At 39.5% G+C, this 21,973-nt stretch overlaps 2 protein-coding genes across 2 annotated transcripts in view; one reads left to right on the top strand and one right to left on the bottom strand.

Moving 5' to 3' along the window:
• dstyk (dual serine/threonine and tyrosine protein kinase) overlaps positions 1–8,697 on the top strand; it is a 26,684-nt gene extending 17,987 nt beyond the window's left edge. The window contains exons 12-14 of the mRNA XM_046075850.1: positions 5,022–5,136; positions 6,635–6,769; positions 8,066–8,697. Coding sequence (XP_045931806.1) covers positions 5,022–5,136; positions 6,635–6,769; positions 8,066–8,253 — 438 coding nt within the window. The 3' untranslated portion in view covers positions 8,254–8,697. The remainder of the gene's footprint in view (positions 1–5,021; positions 5,137–6,634; positions 6,770–8,065) is intronic.
• A 3,390-nt stretch (positions 8,698–12,087) lies between these two features.
• The window catches only part of celsr2 (cadherin, EGF LAG seven-pass G-type receptor 2), a 69,398-nt gene continuing 59,512 nt past the window's right edge, over positions 12,088–21,973 (bottom strand). Inside the window, exons 22-34 of the mRNA XM_046075778.1 lie at positions 21,722–21,845; positions 21,430–21,630; positions 21,154–21,328; positions 19,951–20,063; positions 19,435–19,517; positions 17,969–18,095; positions 17,766–17,876; positions 16,330–16,460; positions 16,146–16,231; positions 15,894–16,058; positions 14,958–15,146; positions 14,416–14,638; positions 12,088–12,980 (exon numbers count right to left, since the gene is read on the bottom strand). Of these exons, the coding sequence (XP_045931734.1) occupies positions 12,974–12,980; positions 14,416–14,638; positions 14,958–15,146; positions 15,894–16,058; positions 16,146–16,231; positions 16,330–16,460; positions 17,766–17,876; positions 17,969–18,095; positions 19,435–19,517; positions 19,951–20,063; positions 21,154–21,328; positions 21,430–21,630; positions 21,722–21,845 (1,735 nt within the window). The 3' untranslated portion in view covers positions 12,088–12,973. The remainder of the gene's footprint in view (positions 12,981–14,415; positions 14,639–14,957; positions 15,147–15,893; positions 16,059–16,145; positions 16,232–16,329; positions 16,461–17,765; positions 17,877–17,968; positions 18,096–19,434; positions 19,518–19,950; positions 20,064–21,153; positions 21,329–21,429; positions 21,631–21,721; positions 21,846–21,973) is intronic.

Here is a 21,973-nt window from a genome sequence, read left to right as displayed (position 1 = left end):
GTGGTCAGCCTTGTTTGTTAAAGTTGAACTATAAAATTCCAACTTTGACTTCAATGCAACTTTATAACTGAATCAAATCTAGACATTGAAAGAAAATGCAGCAATATCTTTGAATCACATATATACATAGCATCACAAATAACCAATTAAGCTTGTCTGAACATTCATGAGTTATGCAGTGAAGTAGTTATCGGAAAAGTAAACCGATTATCTTTCCTGCTTTCCTGAAACCAGACGGTTATGGCTACGCTCATCATTGTTTCCATGGATACAGTGAATAAACAGGGCTGTACAGATGCCGTGAAAATTAAATTATTTGACTTTTTTTCTACTCATTTTCAGTTCTCATTTATAAAAGAGACATTGAGGGAACAATAAGAGGACAGGTAGCGCCGGTTAGTTTACTTCCTCTTTGAGCAGAGAGTACCCACCTACATTCTTCTGGTAATTATATGGTAACATAAAAGCATACAGTCAGAATGTGTAACATACATGTTTACAGTTTTATTTACATTTTATTTATTTACATAATAAAAATCTGTCTCTACTCAGATGTCAAATATTGTCTGAAGAAGTCTGACATTTTGAAATGGAAAAGGTTTGGGAACTCTGATAATGCCTTCAGTGACATCTCTATAGACAGCTCTTATTGGCTCTCACTCCCTGCACAGCTCGTGCCTCAGCAGTTTATTCCTCTTCACTTGGATTGCTTTGCATTTTAAGCCCCAAAATGCAAATAGCTGCGACTTCCTCCATGAAGTCCCTGACAAATCCAGTTCAGTCAAATTGATGAAAAGCATCACATGACAGAGGGTACGCGTCACATCACTGACTACATTTCCATGCTCACTCCTAATGGAGTTACACAAATACACTGAACTATTGTGGCAGTCTTAAAGGGGATGTGATGATGGGCGACGCGCTGTGTGTTCGGGGCCTTTTGATGGACAAAAAATATCAAAATAATTTCATTTAGTTATTTATCTAACTCAGTGATTGAAGATCAACTAATAAAATAACATTTAATTTCTGTCACATTCCTGTCCATGACTAATAGAGAGAGAAACACTGGCCTGCAGGTATGTGAGGAGGAGTTATGAATGTGAAGGTAAATGCAAAGTGTTGTCAGTGGTGATAACAGTGGTGCGTGTGTTTGGGTTGGTGACCAGTCTGGGTCCTGTTTTAACCCCTTTTTTCTTTGTTTCATGATGCACGCAAGAGATTCACTTTATTGCAAAGCATGCCACAAATTGCTGCATCCAAACTGTCATCTTTTATAGTTTGTGCTGTACGTTATCTGCTGCACAGCATCAGATTCAAACACAAACCTGCAATACCAGACAAAATATGAGTATATAAGAGCAGAATGACGATCAGATGAGCTCTTCATATTATGTTTTTCATTGACATATTTTTTGGTCAAAAGATTAGGGCTGGACAATAAAACAATAATTATCACAATATAATGTTTTTTCAATAACAATATAACAAATGTTCAATAAATGTTGAGTAAATATTTGACTGTATTCACTTAAGTCATACATGAATTAGGTCTTAACTTTTTTTATTAAGATGTTTATTTTGGACCAAAAAAAACTTTTACTTAATTTTACTCTTGCATATTTGTTGACTAAAGACTTTATCGCAATTGATTTGAATGTTCTACCTCAGATTTGTGAAGTGATCCACTGTTTGGCCTCAAGTGTTGACCATAAAGAAGAGTTTAAACCACAATTAACCATCATGTTTTGTCAGCTTTCACTCACAAATCAGCCTTTAAACTCGAAAGAAATAACAATTTGATACTTATCATGATAATTATCGACATCGAAAGATATGAAACTTTTTATTGTGATAACATTTTTGGTCATATCGTCCAGCCCTACAAAAGATCTTTCTAGTGTACTTTTTGACAACCTTAGGTCGCTCCTCTTGCACATGGCAGATCACATGTAGTGAAAGGTTCAGTAATAAAACTAGTCAAACAGAGGAATGAATAACTCTATGGAGCACACTGCTGTTAACACTACTGGAGGTAAAGCAGTAATGGCAGGAGAGGGGTAAGGTCGGTACTTCTTGGTTATGGGCTCTTCACTCCGGAGATCTAGTGGTCTCCTCTGGGTTGGCTCGCCATCAACTCAAACACACTTCCATGTTGTTAACTCTGTGTGACCTGGGTACACAAAATAATCGCCGCCGCCCAAGTAGACGCCCTGTTTATGGGAAACGCTGCAATTTAAAGGACGCTGTTGCAGACTAGTGAGTGATAGTATGTTCGTTCTCATGTTGACTTTAAAGCTCCAGCGGAGCGCAAAACAAACAGCAGTGATGAGAACTCAACCCTGTGGAGCGTATGAAAACAGACAGATGCCCATTTACTGTCACCCTCTGGCCAGCTAGTGCATTAACCAGTCTGACAAATGACAACTTCGCCCACTGAGATCAAGGCAGCCGGCCTATACTCACTGAGGACTTGAGGGCGGTTCTGCAAACAGTTCCATGGTGATGGCACCCGCTGACGTTCTGATGATGCAGTTTAAGAAAAGAGGATCAGATGTAATGGGACGGACCAAGAACATTAGAGGGTGCTCCTAACAGTTACAAGTCATTTTACAAAAATGAAAACTGTTAACAAATGAGAGAAGACATTTTGCAGCTTCTCCTAATGCTGACCATGAGATGCTATGTCATGTGTTGGTGTTTGTAGCTGGAGGAAGGCCACACGGGGCGTCTAGAGCGCACTGAGGACCTGTGGCTGCGTGTGAGGAAGGACCACGCCCCTCGGTTAGCCCGCCTGTCTCTGGAGAGCCGCTCCCTCAGGGATGTGCTGCTGCATGGTGAGTCACAACCAAGTCCTGTGAAACTCCCAGTCTGGTCACACAAAAAATACCTTTTTTTTGTAACTTCTGGAAATTGTATCTTTGGCCATTGGTGACTCTGCTACCATTGAAAATCTCCAGATGTATTATTCTGCTTTGAATAAAAGTGTTATGTAAAGAACTTTGAATTTCCTTGTTGTTGCAATGTTCGATAAGAATAAACTTGCCTTGCAACCTGCATACAGGCATTTGAAAAAGGACTGCGTTGCTTTCTGACAGGTAAGCCAAAGCTCGGGCGAGAGCTGGGTCGGGGGCAGTACGGAGTTGTGTACTTGTGTGACAGTTGGGGGGGACACTACCCATGTGCCTTGAAGTCCGTGGTACCGCCTGATGATAAACACTGGAACGACCTGGCTCTGGAGTTTCACTACACAAGGTGAGTAAGAGTGAGTGCAAAAACATTATGTACGCACGCAGAGATGTGTAGAGACAGCTGCACCGGCATGATCTCAGCAGCCGCCTTGTTTTGTCTCGACATTATTTTAATTCTTCTCACCAAACCGCCGCAGGTAGACAACACAATCATAGCTGCCTGTGCGTTTTTCTTTTGCTTGAGAAGCAGCTGCATTTATGGAGAGCTGAACTCTTTTCAGTGACAGTTTTGTTGTAAAGGTCAAACTCCACCCACTGTATAAAAAATAGTTTTGACTGTTGAAGCCTGGAGGCTATTCTGCACACATTCCCACATGTTGTCGGTTTATTGTTAATGCTGATCTGCTCCAACTGCCCTAAACCTGAGGAATGCTGGACTTTGTAAAACTGAGTTGAGGCTGCATGAATGTACACAAGCAAGACTTACATTAGGGCTGGGCAATAAAACACTAATGATAATTACTGCATTATCATTTTCCTCAATAACAATATAACCAAATGTTCAATTACTAAATGTTTGCTTTAATGCATTTAAATAGCGGACAAATTAGCACTTAATTCTTCGAGTAAGATAATTATTTTGTTGAGGAAAAAGAGAAGAAATGTCACTCATGCATATTTTTTGAAAAAAGTTGTTGTCGTCATTATTTTGAATGTTTTACCCCAGACTTGTTAAGTGATCGGAGTGTTTGTCACATTCTGACCATAAAGAAAAGTTTAAAACCAGATTTAACCATCTGGTTTCTTCAACTTTTACTCAAGAACAAAAATCAGCCTTTAAACTTGAAAGAAATAAAAACAGAGAAATATTGGATGATGGGAAATTATTTATCATGATAACATTTTTGGCCCTATCGCCCAGCCCTGACTTACATTAAAGTACTGTGACTCAAAAAGTGATCATTTTATGATCGTATGACTGAAATGTTTAATTTTCCTTCCTTCTCCTTTTGCATGTGTGTTGCTTCAGGACCCTGCCCAAGCATGAGCGGCTCGTCGACCTGCATGGCTCTGTGATTGATCACACCTACGGAGGCGGCTCCAGCATCGCCGTGCTGCTCATCATGGAGCGGCTGCACAGAGACCTCTATACAGGCTTGAAGGTGCAGTGTTTAGAAAGAGATGTATTCTTGTTTTAAAGGTAAAGAAATGTCGTCTTCCATCTCACTCACACACTTCCAGTTAAGTCTCCTTTTCCGTTCTCTCCGTCTCTACCAGGCTGGTTTATCGCTGAGGGAGAGACTTCAGATCGCTCTGGACGTGGTGGAGGGGATCCGCTTCCTGCACAGTCAGGGCCTCTTGCACAGAGACATAAAGCTAAAGAATGTTCTGGTAAGTTCAGACCAACCAATAGTTTGGCAGATTTGTGTGTGTGTGTGTGTGTGTGTGTGTGTGTGTGTGTGTGTCGTTTGTCCACTTCAGGGATGCACTGTAAACTGACACATCAGCATCAGATTTTTATTTTTTTGTGAAAATCTAAATTTCTGCTTCAATATGAAACCTGGACCAGTCGAGATGCACCTCGTGACCCTCAAAAACAGTCCAACTTTGTGAACAACTTTTTAAACTAGCCAGTCGGCATTGTTGATATAAATATGGCCATGATTGAGCAACTACATTGTGTATTTCTTACCTTTTAAACTTGTTCATAAATTAATTTTGGAGACTAATTCAGATGATATTGATGCTTATTATTAATTTTTATTCAAAGAATAAATTCTACAATTTTGCTGTATGACCTAAGTTCCTCTCTTTTCATTCCTTTTCCAGTTGGACAAACAGAATCGCGCAAAGATCACCGACCTGGGCTTCTGTAAACCGGAGGCCATGATGTCCGGCAGCATCGTTGGGACCCCCATCCACATGGCTCCAGAGCTGTTTACAGGTACGGTTTACTGAGCTGTCACATAATTCAAGTCCATAATTCATCGCAAAGCAACTTCAAACAGTTTAACTTTTCAGGACAAGCAGATACTAGTATGGCAAGCCGTTACTACTAGTACTTATTTATCAGTTACTAGTAACTATTTCCATTTGACTAGTATCTATTATTTAGATACTAGTCAAATGGCTTGTTCATAGTAACATTTTAATTGTTAATAGTAAGAATGGAATAGTTATTATTAACTAGTGAAATAGTTACTAGTTACTAAAAAATAAACACTAGTATCTCAATAATAGACACTAGTAAAATGGAAATGGTTACTAGTAACATTTGTATACAGTAAAACTTTAATAGCCGAGTCCCAAATAGCCGCCTACCCCGCTTACTGACCTGGTGCGGGAACACATTTTGACAAATAAATGCAGGTCCGCATTAAATGCCTGGTCTGGTTTTATATAAGTTCTTTGGATGTATAAAAACTCTTAAACCCCGCGGGGTCGCCGGCTTTAGCTGCTTCTAAGCTGCTTAGATCGTTAATACAAATATTAATGTTTAAACGTATGATCTATGTGTCAGTATGGACATGCTACTCATCGTTAGATCGATTAGATTCTCCACAATTCAATCGTTCAGTTCATTTAAGAGAAACAACAAGCCCCAAAGTCTAATTCTTATAGATTTACCGGTGTAACCTGCCTGGTATAAGAGAGGAAAGGGGAAAAAAGTGATGATTGCCGTTACCTTTGAAGTGCTTGTTAAGCCTGAATGTGTTATTTATATTACTTTAGTCTGTAAGGGTTCACCGATCAAAAGACTCAAAACAGCTTTTCATAAAAATAAATCCAAGTTGTAAATACTGTCATGTGAAGTCCATCGCTCTGTCTGCTAACTTCTGCCACACTTCTCCCATCCTGCACCTTGTTGTTGTTGTTGTTTTCTTTACGTTGCTGCCTTCAAAATAAAAGCACAGAAGCAGTCTGTCGGAGCTAGATCAAATGAATGACGTGTATTTGATATTATAGGATAATTTTTATACAAGTAATATTCTCTTTGAAATAAATAAACTGTTTCAGAATAGTTTCAGTTTTGTGCAAAAGGAATTAAAGGCCTGTCCCATATGGATGCCTGTCCCAAATATGGGCAGGGTCAAATCAGTGATTTTAGCAATTAAAATCTATTAATCAAAGTTTTACGGTAGTTACAAGTAACTAATGAATATGTACTTGTATCTAAATAATAGATACTAGTAAAATGGAAATAGTTACTAGTAACTAATGAATAGATGATATTTGAACTGCAGAGCCCCATTGATTTCAATGGCAAAAATCTACCATTATTTAATAGTAACTAAAAATAGTTAGAAGTAAAACGGGATTAGTTATGAGTAGCTTTTAAATAGTGACTAGTAAGTTTTAAGGAATAAATGTTAAAATGGCTTGCCATATGTTATGTGCGAGTCTTTTTAAGGTTTTCTTTCTATGGTGTCGTCTCCTCACAGGAAAGTATGATAACTCTGTGGATGTCTACGCCTTTGGGATCCTTTTCTGGTACCTGTGCACGGGTTCAGTGAAACTCCCAGAAGCCTTTGAGAAGTGCTCCAGTAAGGACCAGCTCTGGAATAACGTTAAAAAAGGTAAACAAACACTAAGGTCGCGCTCACACCTGCAGCTCAGTTCGTTTGGTCTGGACCAAAGAAAAAAACCTACCTTGTTGCCTTTTTAGTTCCGGTTCGTGTTTACACTGTTTTAACGAGAATCGAGAACGTTAACACGACATTCTACAGACTGACAGGTAACCTGTTGATTGGATAGTTTTGGTGATGTCATCCAGCATCGTCAGTGTTATATGGACATATGTGAGGAAACCATGTTCGGTGACACTTGAATGCTTCTTATGTGTTTGTTTATATTCTCTGGTGTCTCAGACACAGGAGGAAACAACTGATTCTGTCAGTAGCCGAGAGTGCAGCTTGACCTCATGTTATGAATAATGACAGAAGAGGTGTCTTATACTATAATATCATGGGGACATTAATGTGGGATCTTTTTAAATGGGGGAAATGCCAAAGTACATGCAGCAAGACACACTGCAGTTTAAACTGCTTTAGACACTCTATTGATCTGGGAAAATCCCCGAACTCACATGCTGTGGTCACCAAATGATTTGTATGAATACTGTATTTTCGTCACTTGTACAAATTGCTTCTAAGATTGCTTACTTAACAACTGATGGTAGAGCTGCAACGATTAGTCTATTAATCAATTAGTAGTCAACTATTGTATTAATCATAATTAATTTCATAATTGATTAATTGATTTGAGTCAGTTTTTAAGAAAATAAGTAAAATTCTCTGATTTCAGCTTCTTCCACATGAATATTTTCTGCTTTCTTTGCTCCTCTATGACAGTAAACTGAATATTTTAAGGTTTTGGACAAAACGAGACATTTGAGGACGTCGCTTTAAGAAACACTGATCGACATTTTTCACAATTTTCTGACAGTTTCTGGACCCAACAACTAATCGATTAATTGTAAAAATTATCGACGGATTAATCTATAATGAAATTGATTGTTAGTTGTAGCCCTTGTTGATGGCTAGAAGATGGATTCGTGTTAAAAATCACATATCTAATGTCAAAAAATCTGTTTGCTTTTGTGCCAAAGACAAATCCGAGATTTGTTTGGAAGCGGAGTGAGACCCTCCTCTTCAGGCGGCCTCTCAGGTTGTTTATTCAGCGGCAAAGTTCAATCACACCAGCCTGAATGAACGACACCAAACAGGCAAACTTACCGGTGTCTGTTTGAAATCACAACCTTATACACAATCGACCCGAGACCGTCTTCAAACATGACACGTCGAAGTTGACTCTCTTGACGGCACGTCAAGTGGTGTTTGTTTTTGTTTCACTCCTGTCCGTGTCGTCTCCAGGAGCCAGGCCCGAGCGGTTACCCAGTTTCGATGAGGAATGCTGGCAGCTGATGGAGGCGTGCTGGAACGGAGACCCTTCCCAGAGGCCCCTGCTTGGTATTGTGGAGCCCGGCCTACAAAGCATTATGGTTCGGCTCTGCAACTGTGGCTCGGAGCAGAAAAGCAGCAGCCTCGAGGACTCAAACTGAAAACAGTCCAGACAAACGAACACACCTGTGATAGGGATTCTGATCAGGAAAGTATTTTTCTTGTATTTATGACGAACGAAGATGAAGAGAGAAGAACAGGTGACCAGTGAATAATGTTGGAGCTATCCTCCTTGTTCACAGTTGTTGGATTTACATTATTTATGAGGAATTGATACAGACCAGAAGTTTGCAAATATGTGTGTGTGTGTTTTAATTGTTTGTTCATTGTGTATTTGTATACAAAACTCTACAAAATGCTTTTGTTGTAGCTGCTGTGCTAATTGCTACTTGTCCTAGAATTGTTACTAGATGCAAATTGTTTTAAAGTAGTCCATTCCCAATGTTATGAATATATATAAAAGATTAATTTTAGATTGTATTTAAACGAAACATGTCTGCATCTATACAAGTACATCTTTTTTAATAAAATGATGGTGCAACTCATGATTGTGTCGTAATTTTTAGCTTGTTACTGAGGATTTTGTGATGTCAGAATGTTATTCTCTAAATCAGTGGTTCCCAACCTTTCTGGCACAATGACTTCTTAAAACAAAGCAAAGTCTACTTGCAACACCTCGTCACTGGTTGTGACCAGTTCATATAGGGCCTAAAGGGAATTCACAAACGGGTGGTGGGGATAGCAAAATCAGATAGCAGTGCTCTAAATTTTTACATTCTGGAAATGTTAAGGAGTTTCAAGTAACAAGTTTAGGAAACATTGAGTTGGTGAAATAAATACTGCGTACTTTGTAAGAAAACATGAGCAGATATGCGCTGGTGAATCAATCAGCCACTGCGGTCGGATGAGTTGGAGAATTTGAAGCCTCTTCTACACTGTAAGTGCCGTTTTTCTGCTGTTTCATCATTACAAGGAAATTTAGCTAAATATTAAATATGAATAAATTATTTTTACTAATGTATCAAGTTGAATAACCCTTTCCTTTTTAGTTGTTTATCAAAGATAAGAAGTTAAAAAATGAGAAGTGAAAGTAATCATTGTACTCAGCAATGTGTTTCAGAAGCAGCCGGAGCTCTGCTTGAGGTGATTGGCTGTGACCGGAGTGGGTGTTGGGGATTATAAAGGAACACAGGTGAGAAGCATCAGCACCACCTAGAGAGTTTTTTATGCCTTGTCCCTCTCCTTGTCTGGGAAGTAACACAAGCAGCACGTTTCTGCTGACGACAGCAGCTCACTGCTGATTAACACATCAACACGGACCGGTGTGTCCCAACATGAAGTCCAGCTCATGTACAATCACAGAATGACTGCAAGACAACCCAAATACGTCCTGTATTATTGTTTGTAATTGATGAAAATATTGATAAATAATATTCCATACATAGACCATCAAGCCATCCCCCATGTCTTTTTCAGGATTTAAATATTTTAGGAAACCCCCCACTGAAACCAACCAAAACCACCATATGACGGAAATAATTTATTGTAGTCTTTATTTTAAAATGTTGCGAAACCTGTAAGATTAAGACTTTATTCTTCTTATGACAGATGTCTGATGATTAAAACGGTTTTGATCTGTCACATGAAGATAAATACTGTTATCAGATAATACAGATCACATGTAAGTCAGTTAATATTCTGCAGCTTTTCTGCTCATATCAAACTGTCTCGCTCTGACTGAACCCTCTACGCTTCCTCAAGAATACTGACGATCAAATATTATTTTAGGCTTGAGCACAAGCTTCAGATGCCTCAGTATGAAATCAATCATCTAAAGTGAGCTGATCCTCTAGGTAGGTAAAGGATAAATGTTTAATAAAGAAGGTTTGGAGGCTCATTAGTTCCAACCAGCACATGTGGAGGGCGGTTAGCTCAGGATAAGGACTGGAAAAAGCTATCCTGGCTCTGTCCAAAGGTAACACAATCTGTTGACCGGTGTTTTCTGAAGCTTATCTCTTGTTAAATACATACAAAGGCAGATTTTGTTTGGATAGAGTCAGGATAGCTGCTTCCATTCTTTATGCTAAGCTTAGCTAGCCGTCTCCTGGCTGTAGCTTCATATTGAACAGATGAGAGTGGTATTAATGTTATAATCAAACTGTCAGCAAGGATGCAAATGAGTGTATTTGCTACTATTCTTTCATAACTGAGTTCAAAAATCATCTGTCGTCTCTAATTGTAGAAGAGAATTCTAAAATTATGTAACCCTATAAAGGATCAGTATTTTAACATCAAAAATAATCAAAACCTTTAAAGTTTGTCCAAACTTCAAAGTTGGTGCACAACATCTTTGAACTTAATTTTATCAAGTGGGGACCATTTTCCAGAGCATAGCCCTTGAATTTTAAACTTTTCTGAAAATAATTTACCTTATGAAATTTTAGATTTAACTCCCTAAACACATCCTAAAACGTATAAATCCGCACTTTATCCTTCTACAGTTATAAACCGGATCTTGGTTTGGCCGACTATAATTTCATTTATTTTCACTGCAACAACTCCAGCAGGGAACATTAAAGTCATTAAAGTTTAATTTAATCTTACTGAGCTTTATTAAACGTGCCACTGGCAGATACACCTGCAGACAGCAGAAAAACAACGATACCACCATTAAAACCGCCTTTTGCTTGCAGCAGTTGTTTGTTTTGAAATGTGTAGTTTTACACACCAGAACGGCAAAACAGGAAGCAGTTATTTTCAAAAACAAAAACAGTAAAAAGGAATAGTGTGGGAAATTTGCTTGTTCGCTTGACATTTAGTTGAGAATATCAATGCCAATGTCTGCTCAAGATGAATCTGCAACCAGTTAGCTTAGCTTAGCATAAAGACTGGAAGCAGGTGGAAAAAGCTAGCCAACTGTAGTTCATCCCACAAGCTCACTAATCTATGCTAATAGTTATGTGTTGGTCATTTTTTCCCAGCCAAGTCAATCAGCCAAGAAACAATCCAGCGTAGCGTAGCCACGTAGCCCCCCTGTAAAATTGTAATTTTTACACTTAAGTTTTTTGTACAAGATATAACAGATTGCTTTACCTTCTGACAGAGCCCAGTTAGGGGTTTCCTCCTGATTCCAGTCTTTATGCTAAGCTAAGTTAACCAGCTATAGCCACATCTTTGACAGTATTATTCTTCTTCTCTCTGCCAGAATGCAAATAAGTGTAATCACCAAAATATTGCACTTACACCATCAGCTGTGAAACAACCGATTCAAATGAAATTCCTTTCACGTGCACATAAGCAGGCTTTGATTTCTGTAACAAAAGTTTGTGACCTTGTCCTTTCTTTATAGGAAATATCAGATTTTTCTGCAGTAGAAGGATGTAACAGCTGTAATGTAAAATACGTCATACAGGGAAAACGCAATTTATAGAAAGTTATTTGACTTGGCACTGATAAAATTAGAGGTAAGATGAAAATGGTAGAAAACAGTTTAATCAGTAAAAACAGGAGTGGCAGAGTAAAAGAGACAATTCTCTGTTGGGATACCAGAGTTGATATGATTGACCTGGTACTGTTGATTCTTATGGCATGACATTTATACAATAAATTCATATGGTTGGCAAAATGGCATCGACACATAATGAGAGTAGTAACTCAGATAAAAGACATTTCCTCCCGAGTATCATCAGTGATTCCTAAAAACAGGGTCTGAATGTCTGAAGGAAATTTACATAATATTTTCTTACATTTAAAGATATGTCCTTGATTCATTTACAGGCCACTCTGTACAGTAAAAATGGATTACAGCTCAAATATTATTACAGCACAATTTTGCATGTATTTCATTATTTTACAAACAACAAAAGCTCCGCAGCTAATCTATAAAATACAGCTGTTTAGTCACTGAACTCAAATGAATGCATTCATCCCTCAGATAAAATGATTAGAGCACTTTTAATGTCCATAAAAAATGTGCTCTCTGTGATTTACAAAAAAAAAAAGATGTATCAAAAGTCCTTTTGAGTCCTGCACATGCAGGTCCCCCCCTGGAAGGCTGGGCAGTGCAGAAGGCCGTCAGTCTGTGCAGCTGTGAACAGCTGTTGTCTGTGGAAACATCCTTCATCAATGAGAAATAGCTTATGTCTGTTAACAGGCGTGTACAGCGATTCTTTCCTCATTTTCAAGTTCAGAAATGCCATGGGGAGCCTCTGCGAACGACCTGCACGCGACAGTCTTTGTGCCTCCTGGACATTTCAGGCATGGAAAGTAACTCAATAACCTGAGTCTGAACTCCTCAGACTGGCACAAACACTAACAGCTCCAACAGAAGCAGGCAAACCAGGAAGAAATCAACAAGTAGTTTATGCATGAAAAAGGAAATTTCCCTGAATGTTTGCAAGTCTACACTTAAATGACCCACCCCAAAAAACACATGACCTCTTTATTGTTCCACAGTCTTCAAAACAAAACATATCCTGGAACAAAAAAAAAAAACACTACAAAAAATTAAAAATAAAAGAATCGACTGCCAACAAATCTGGGCAGTAAATCAAAAAAAGTGCATTGCTTCAAGTATGTAAACAAAATGATTTCTTTAAAGGGAGAGTGAGACTCATTCTGTCAGTGTGCATGAGCCTGGGCCAGTGCAGTGACTTCTGAGGTTTGGCACACATGTATGAACACACACATACAGTACAACACACACATCCTTTTTCAGAGGATCATGACGATGAGGGGGAATTCCTTTTTTTTTTCTTCACATTTGTTTTTGGGGGGAAGTCCGGTTCTCCCTGTTTGCAGTCAGTGTTGAGGAAGGAGGCTCTATGACCTGCAAAGACACACCCCTCCGTAAGCGCAGTCACATGGGGGTGTTGCAGTGGCTGCTGGGAAAACAGGTTGATGCGTGGAAGAGGAGGAGGAGGAGGAGGGTGGTGGTGGTGGTGGGTGGATTCAGGATGGATGGAAATGAATGCAGCGCAACACAAGAAAGAACACAAACAGAAGAAAATAAGCACATGAGGCGATGAAACACACACACACACACACACACACACACACACACACACACACACACACACACACACACACACACACACACACACAGTGTGAGAAGTGACAGATGCTAAAATGATGCACCAATCTGAAGACAGTGATCCTGATTGTTTTAAATGAGGATCAGAGCTTCATGGGATAAAATTAAAGAATAAAAATCTATGATTTTTGGAAAGAGAGGAGGGGCAAAGAAGGTTGATTAGTAAACTTAAAAAAAATTATATTTTATTTACTGTAAATAAGACCTACTTTATTTCAAGAATTGAGCATTTAAAAGTGCCTTTAATTACAGACAGTTACGACTGTATACTCACCACTCATGTGCAGAAGTAAAGACAGAAGCTAAGCTTACATTTTATATTGAACATCTGCAGCTTTTCATCCACAGACTAGTGCAGTTAAAGTTCACTGGTAAATTGTTCATCATGATTACAGAGAATTCTGGAGGATATCTGTGTATATCAAAGTTTTTTTTTTTTTTTGACAAAATAGATGCTCTCTCTCCTTAGTCCTTCTGGCATACTGAAACTTGGGTACCATATTTACATTTACCCAGCTTACACACTGAATATATTTCTTTATAGTTCACAGAAGCAATATACTCTTGAAAATAAAAACCCCACACATATTTGCTATAATATACTGCTTTGGTCTAAACATTAAATTTGCATTCAACAGCCTTGAAACGATGATAAAAAAGCTGGAGCTGCACGTCCACAACAAAGAAAAGGATGGACGACAGTAAAACTGAAGCGTCTGCGTGCTACATGAGCGGTGAGCATAAAATTGAAAGACAAAAAAACCCTCAGAACAGCTGAGTAATTAATCCTACAAACGTTCTTAAAATAGCCATTCATGTTGCTTTATCAATACGTATTTGGGTCCATTTAAATCAAAGCGTTACTAAATCTGTTTATCAGTCCACATTGGCGTTCACACTGTGGCTGACAGCAGGATGGGTTCTGTCTTCACTTGGTTTAACATTTAAGATAATTAGGTGGAAATGAGACAGACCACAAGCAATGAAAACAACAATCACTGAGGACAGCAGCACGAATATTAGTTTGACGCAGACAGTTGAAGGAAACACTTAATGACTTCCGCAACACACAGTGATGCAGCGATCTCACAGGTAGAAGACAAACACGTCTCATGCTAGTGACTGATTTGAAACCTGGATATGTGGGGTCTTAGCTTGCGTTCATACTCACTCTGATCCTGATGAGTCACCGTCCACCGTCCCTGCCTTGATTCTCATGGCGACACCGTTCAGCTGATCCGGCAGGCTGGGTTTAACCAGGCCGGCCCGACCGTCACTAGATGATGATCCATGCGGAGACGCAGCGCCAGGGGCATTTTCAGAAAGTTCATTGTGGAGGCGGTTGAGACCATTCCTCTCTACGATGGGAGAAAGCTGCTTCTTCTTTAGGATCCCTGCACAGGACAAAAACAAGGTGTGTTGTCTTTATGAAAACACAATGATAGACAGAGGAAAAACAAACCGTGAATTATGCATAATCATTATTTGTATTCAAATCAAATAATATAGTAGAATCATTTCTTTGCAGTTTCACATGTTGCATGTGTCAGATTGAAACAACACAAAGAGACTTGATTTATGTACATTTTCAAGGTTACACTCCAGTGAAACTAGGCGCGCGGTAATGACATTTTTTATTCATTAGCAATAAGTTTAACACATTAAAGTGTATGTAATATCCAAACTCCTGCTGGCGTTTGGGCTAAACTTTACCTTTGTGAGGGTGGGCGTGGAGGTTTGGCAGACTGGGCAGCAGCAGCGTCATGGTGTCCTGCTGCGCCCGGATGTCTGATAAAGTCTGGGCATCGCGGCCGAGACTCTGCTCTGGATTGCCTCCGAGCTCGCTGTCGCTCACTGCCGCTGTGTAATCTCCAGGCCAGTACTTCTTACTCAGAGTGTTGTCTGAATACCAGAAACAAAGAATTAAAAAAAAAAAATACATGTAACTCAGTTTAATGTTGCTTCACTGACTATGACATACTAAATACTATAGTTTTATATGGAATCAACCCAAAGAGATGTTTGAGAAGGGTTTCCTCTCCACTAGCGTCTGAATGAACATATGTGGAGTTAAAAACATACTGTAACTGTTACTGCTGTAACTGTATAACACTCATGTATTACCAATACATTCAGGTCACCGGGCTGAGCAATAAGTTTTCTGAAAAATAAACCAAGGAGGTGGTTTAACAACACTTACTGCTGCTCTGAATGTATTTTCAGAATCCTCAAAGACTTTTCTAACCATCTTGATGAAAAAAATATTCAATTAATTTCATAATATTTAACCTATTTCTCAAGTTGCTTCAGCATTTCAGGTAGCCATAAATGACATATGTCCTTGCTCAATTTGTGAAACGCAAGCAAAATTATACACAATATTGGAAAGAAATAACAATATAACTAATAATATTGCAAAAGAAATTGCAATTTGGATAACGGGTTAATAATCTTTTTTTGTCATGCAACAGATGGAATATCTTTTCATGCAGATGATTCGAAGAGTCTTGAAGGATTTTAGAAAAATCTTCAGAAGAGCAAAAAGTGTTAAACAACTTTCTGGATTTTTATAAAATCAGATGCTGAGCTTTAAATGTAACAACAGTACATGAAAGGCACAAGCTGGGGCTAGCTTCAGAGCTTCTGTACCGTGCGGTTGTGGTCTCTTGCCCACATTAGACGCCAGGTTTTCCCAGCATTCCTCAGGGGGGAGTGGACCCTCCTCGTCCTCGCTGTCGGAGGAGTGTGTGGAGGCGTAGGAACCGCTCTGGTCGTCCTCTAGAGACAGGTCGCTGTCAGAGTCGCTGTCACGATCTACACACAGGCAGAGACGAGGGGTTGATATCGAAGCACTGACCACTGCAGTTAAACTGACTCAAAGCTACTGAAGTAGAAACATACCATCCAAGTGCTCTTTAGTCTCATGGAACAGTGACGCGTGGTCGTTCAGAGCGATGTGCGCCTGACTGTTGCTCAGCCCGTCGTCCCTGGAAAGTCACAGGAAATGAGTTCACAGCGGCTCCTGTCACTCTGTCAGGCACTGAATGCTGCACATTCATCTTTAATTTTCATATTTCTTCCTCACCTGAGGACAAACGGCACGTAGCTCTGCTGGCTCTTGCCGCTCTGCATGGTGCCGTTCAGAGACACACTTGAGTCTCCGAAGGGAAGGTGGTACAACCGGCCGTCCATGTAGTTTGTGTTGCATTTGTAGCCCTGGAAATACCGAGATGAGGAGAGGAAGGATTAGTGTTAGTGTTAAAACACCTCCAATATAGAACTAAAGGTTTGAGCTGCTGATAAAAAACAGATCGGTGCTGATCAATGTTTTTTTTATCGTCAACAAATCCCATGAAAAAAACAATGTGTAAATCCCTCTGTCAAAACTTTCCTAGCCTGACTGGCGCTCTCTCTGGAAGAGAAGCGAGTCATAATGATGAATTAATACTAATTCATTAATTAAACACTAATTAATACTTTAATGTTGAGTATTTTACTTTGAATTCCTGGAAGTGTCCTAAAACTAATTTCATGTGATTCTTTTTTCACGTTAATAAAATCAGCTGTTTTCTGTCTTTTGCGTCTTGGATCATGTGACTGACTGAATGTAACGTGATTGGCCAGAGGTTTGATTGATTCCTTTTTTCCTGATTGATTGCTTATCCTTTGTAGTCTGGATGTTCAATTTAGAATTTTTCATCTTGAGTCTGGATTTAACCGATCCAATTTGAAAAACTGGATTTTTTGACTTGGCTTCAAGTGAATCTGAGCAACTTCAATAAAGATTTTTGACAGTTAAAATATTTACACGTACTGCATCAATGTAGATAGATGGCTTTAATAGTGAAATAGTGAAATATTTCAGTATTCAGTGGTCTTTATATTTCAGCATGAATGATAAATACATTTCTTTTCACAATTAGGAGTTTGTTTTTTTATTTAAATCCAAAGTATCCAGCCTGTCTTTGCTTCCATATCAGCCTCAAGCTCATTAGTTTGTACTGAAGACGTAAAACTTTAAAAACACATATATTTACTATACTATACTTATTTAATTTTACTATTTAAAAAAAAAAGTTCAGTAATTCCCACAAGACACAGCTGTGCACTGAAGTTTTAGCAAACATTACTCAATCAGAGTACATGGTACATTTGTATTTTAACGAGCAGATTAATGCACAATTAAGTGCACTAGTGAATATTTCAGACTCAGTGCAACAGTTTGGCTCACTGATGTGTTTTAATAGTTTTTGGATTATGCTCTATGGCAGCAATATTTCAGGCTTTAGATCAGGAATATCACAAGCTTTGTGCTTTATGGCGGAAATTTTGGCACATTTAGTGTAACTTGACACTGTAAAAAATAAATGTCAATAAAAACTCCAGGACATTAACCTGAGATAGTTTCCTGGTTTTGGGAACAGATGCCGTAAGAATCATATAAAAACATTAGCTCGTCTGAGGTCATTACAGATGTGAGTCAACAGCAGTTTTTAGTGTTTTAGAGTTTGTGTGACTCACAGAGGCCTTGGATTTGATCATATGATCTGGGCGCTTGCGGCTGCAGCAGTATTTCATGGCATTCCTTGCTTCCTTATTGAAGACAATCCGGAAGAAGAAAACAAAAGGACCCTGGGAGACGACAGCAGAGGGAAGAGGGTCAGGAAGAAGATGGACAAATCAACCTTTCAAACTGTTGAAACTGAGGGGACAGTGGGGCTCACCTGCACACAGTTGAACCCAGCGAACAGGTAGTGGAAGATGATCATGTCGCTGTTGACAGAGAGGAGTGCCAGAAAACACGTGACTGAAACCAGGAAGAGAACGCCACCTGCGGTTTTCAGGCCTGACCTGCAGAATATGAAACCACGAGAGTCGTCAGTGAGGAGCTGTCAGAGGAATTTCTGTGCAGTCATTGATTTGAAGATGGAGGTTGATGACAAGCAGCCAGAGTGAACCGAATATCAAGAGTTCATAAACATTTAACCAAAATGTTCACTTGCCTGTTTATTTTCCCTCCATTTTATTAGAACTTACACTGTCCACCACACTGAAAGGAGGTGATACAGTATCTAAACATTTTACTGTACATCTTTACATCTTTGGATCTAGTGTGGACATTTTTAGTAAGAAATTGTGCACTTTTGTTGATTTATAGAATCCCAGTCTTGTTTTGTCTGACTAAAAGTCCAACCAAAATGTATTCACTTTACTTTTATATACAACAAAGAGGAGCAGAAAATCCTGCCACTTGAGAAGCGGGAACTTGAGAATATGCAGCAGTGTTTCCACTATTTGGATTTGAAAAATGACTGAATTGATTCCTTGATTATCAAAAGAGCTGCTGGTTATTTTTCAGTAGACCGACTAATCGATTAATCCAACTAATCAACCAATCATTTCAGCTCTGATCTTTCATAAAAACCACTGAGATAAACAAGTTTAGCACAAAACAACTGTAAATCAACCTACAGGTCAAGATTTCAGATGGGTTTTTTTTTTGCAGCTTTGTTGTGATTTTCAAGAAGGAAGAGGTTTCGAACAACATAAAAGCACATAACTGATTATTTATACTTGCGCCGCAAGTAAGAGACTGCAGCTACAAGGTAACTTTCTCTCACTTGGCACTCTACTGAGCACTTACTGTAAACTGAGCGATTACAATCAGCTGGGTGTGCATCTCTGACCCGCCCAAAGAAACCTATTGTCTTGTGAAACCGTTAACAGTTAACACTTACTAGTATCTATTGTTAGATCTCTTACTTTACTGATGCTTGTATGTTTTTCCTCATATGTAAGTCACTTTGGATAAAAGCGTCTGCAAAATGAGTAAATTCTAAATGTAATGACCCACAAAAAGGAAACGTCTATTTTAAACAACCTTTTACCCCTTTGTGTTTATTAATGTCAGCTTCTCTGTAATGTAGTCCAACAGGGACAGATCCCTGAGCTATTTGTAGAGCAGATCAAAGGGCAGGTTTGATCTGATGTCATTGTTAATAGCTGCTGACAGGAATTCCATTATTGCCATCCTTTCAACGGCTGTTGGTCGAGTTTTACTGGTTTGGTTGGAAAGTTGGCCAATTTCAGGGCTGGAAATTTCCTACCACTGGACCACTCTCTTCAAAGCAGGTGGCATGTTAACAGTGCTGGTGTTTCTATTTGATGAAAATATGCCTGGGACACTCACACACGGGGCTCTTTCTTCTCAACGCTGTGGTGTCTCAGTGCGCAGGAAGCTCTGGACGACAGGATGTACAAGAAGATGTTCATCTGTGGACACAACATCAAACTGCATCATACCACGGCAGGAGCTTGTGAAAGTGAACATCAGGTTTCTCTTTCTTTCTGTTACACGCTTGGTGACAGCTGAACAGTGACGGGAGCGTTCACTCTTGGCAATCATGAGTCAGCATGTTTCGACTGTGAAAGACTAGATACCGCATCACTAGGGTGGAAAAATTACAGCTTTATTTTCTCCATTTAAAGGTTTACTACATGTTTAAGTGCCAGGTAACATAGATGCATACTGCACTTGTACACCATTCACCACTGTGTCCCTGAGCAAGATACTTAACCCCTAGTTAATCCAGAGGTGCGTGACCTCTGACATATGTAGCAATTGTAAGTTGCTTTGGATAAAAGCATCAGCTAATTGACAAAAAGTTATTATTTTTTATTACGGCAGGGATCTGCAGGGACTCACCGACGCCACCAAGGCGATGGGTCCAGCAAAGCTCCAGATGAGCGTGTCATACATAGACAGCCAACAGAAGTCTGGGTTCCCATAGCCTTCAGGGTCCAGTCCCACTGCCAGACCTGGAGACAAACCGACAAAGAGAGTACAGCTAAGTTCTGCTGACGTCACATTTACAGTATTAACAAGTACATTAACAACCTTTTTCTATCCTGAGGAGGTTTTTCATCTGAAGTACGCAGGGCTGACTAAATAAGTAGGTTTTATTGGAAGACGTCTCACACAGTAAATCTGCATATTGACGTCTGAACAGTTAGCACACTTGTTGAAAAATCACGCATATAACATGTTAAGACTGAAAGCGTGTTCGAGAACGATCGATTGCTGCAGATGAGATCAGCTCACTGATATAAGATAATAACAAACTATCTTGTAAATATATTTTTTAAATTAAACTTGTTGCTGTTTGGTGGATGTGGGATCAAACAATGAAGAAGCTCACGACTGCATTAGCCTACCACAACAATATAACTTTGACTAACTAGTAAATAAAAACAAAAAGATGACCTTTCATGGGGCTTTCCTAGCCATCTCTTCAATTTGAGAGCCTGACTGTTTTCTCTCAAAAACCTGCCCTCACACTCAAACAGCCCCTGCATTGCATTCTGCTTCTGCTCCAACTGTGTGCTTGAACTCTATATATTGCTGCTATGCACAAATTTCCTGCGCTCCAGCTTAAGGTTTCTCTTCACGCTCAGGCTGTTTCTGTGCACTCGTGAAAGGTTTACTCTCAGATGTTGTGTGCAATAACACTGCCAGGTGTAGCACTGAACAATGAAATGATCGAGTGCGTGTTCCTTCTTAGAGTCAAACTCTCAAATAGGAAAAAAGCCCCGTAACCTAAATAATTTCTAAAGCCTGTGAAAGACTAAATGAAACAGAGTAAATGTTAATGTTATGTAATCATGAATCATCTATTGTATTTATTTACTTACCTTACATTAGTTTTTTTAGGCCTTTTTCTGTTTGGTTTCTGTCTAATTTCTGAAGCTGCATGTATGAGATACATTTAAATATAGGAGTAAATAAAAAAAATAATATGCTGACAACCTTTCTCAATTTTTAATTTACTTTTTTTTGTCTCTATGTTGTTGATTTTGTTGATTGTTGATTTTTACAACTGGCATGACAGTGTTGACAATGAGAATCGACCTGTGATGAAGGCGGGAACTCCCCAGCCAATCAGGTAGTAGAATCTCATGGGTCCATAGTTGATGTCTCGCACTTCGCTGATCATGCGGTAGACGTGCAGCCCCTCCAGGAAAAGCCAGGAGAAAGTGCAGAGGTAGAAGAAATGCAGCAGGATGGCAATGCCAGTGCACAAGAACTGCAAAGAGAGCAAGAAACAGATGAAAACATTAAGACACGTTTGGCAGGAAACATCATAAATAAAGTACAACAGATGGAAAACGTAAACTAATTGATTACGGGGTTGTCTGCCTGGTTGATGCCCAGGATGAAGATGAGCTCTGAGAGGAAGAGAGCGGTGGCTCCGTTGTTGATTATACTGGTCTTGTTGCACTGCATGGCTCTCAGACAGAGGAGGAAGACCGTGGTGAGGAAGAGGAAGCCCAGCGTCACCCCCACTGTGCTCCACGTCAGGATTTTGATTGGCAGAATCTCTCCGTTCTGACACAAACATCACGATTAGGAGTCAGTCAGAGAACAGAGTAGTAATATCTGTGGCTCTGGTGAAGTTGAACATTTGAGTGTCGCTCACCTCTCTCCGGGAGATGTCCATGAGCACGGCGAAGCTGGTCATGTGATAACACTGACAGCTGATGTGGGTGCTGTTTCTGAAAACCACCTCGCAGCCCTTCGCTGACCAGCCGCCGTTCCCGGCACTGACATAAAACACATATGAGGACAAATGTGGGAATAACACAACTTCATCCAGTTTGTGCTTAAATTATCAACTCTGTGTGTGTGTGTGTGTGTGTGTGTGTGTGTGTGTGTGTGTGTGTGTGTGTGT

The sequence above is a fragment of the Micropterus dolomieu genome, linkage group LG18 (assembly GCF_021292245.1).
Source record: "Micropterus dolomieu isolate WLL.071019.BEF.003 ecotype Adirondacks linkage group LG18, ASM2129224v1, whole genome shotgun sequence".
In the NCBI taxonomy this organism is placed as follows: domain Eukaryota; kingdom Metazoa; phylum Chordata; class Actinopteri; order Centrarchiformes; family Centrarchidae; genus Micropterus; species Micropterus dolomieu.
Note: the sequence above shows the minus strand (reverse complement) of the source record. Positions and strands in the feature narration are given on the sequence as shown.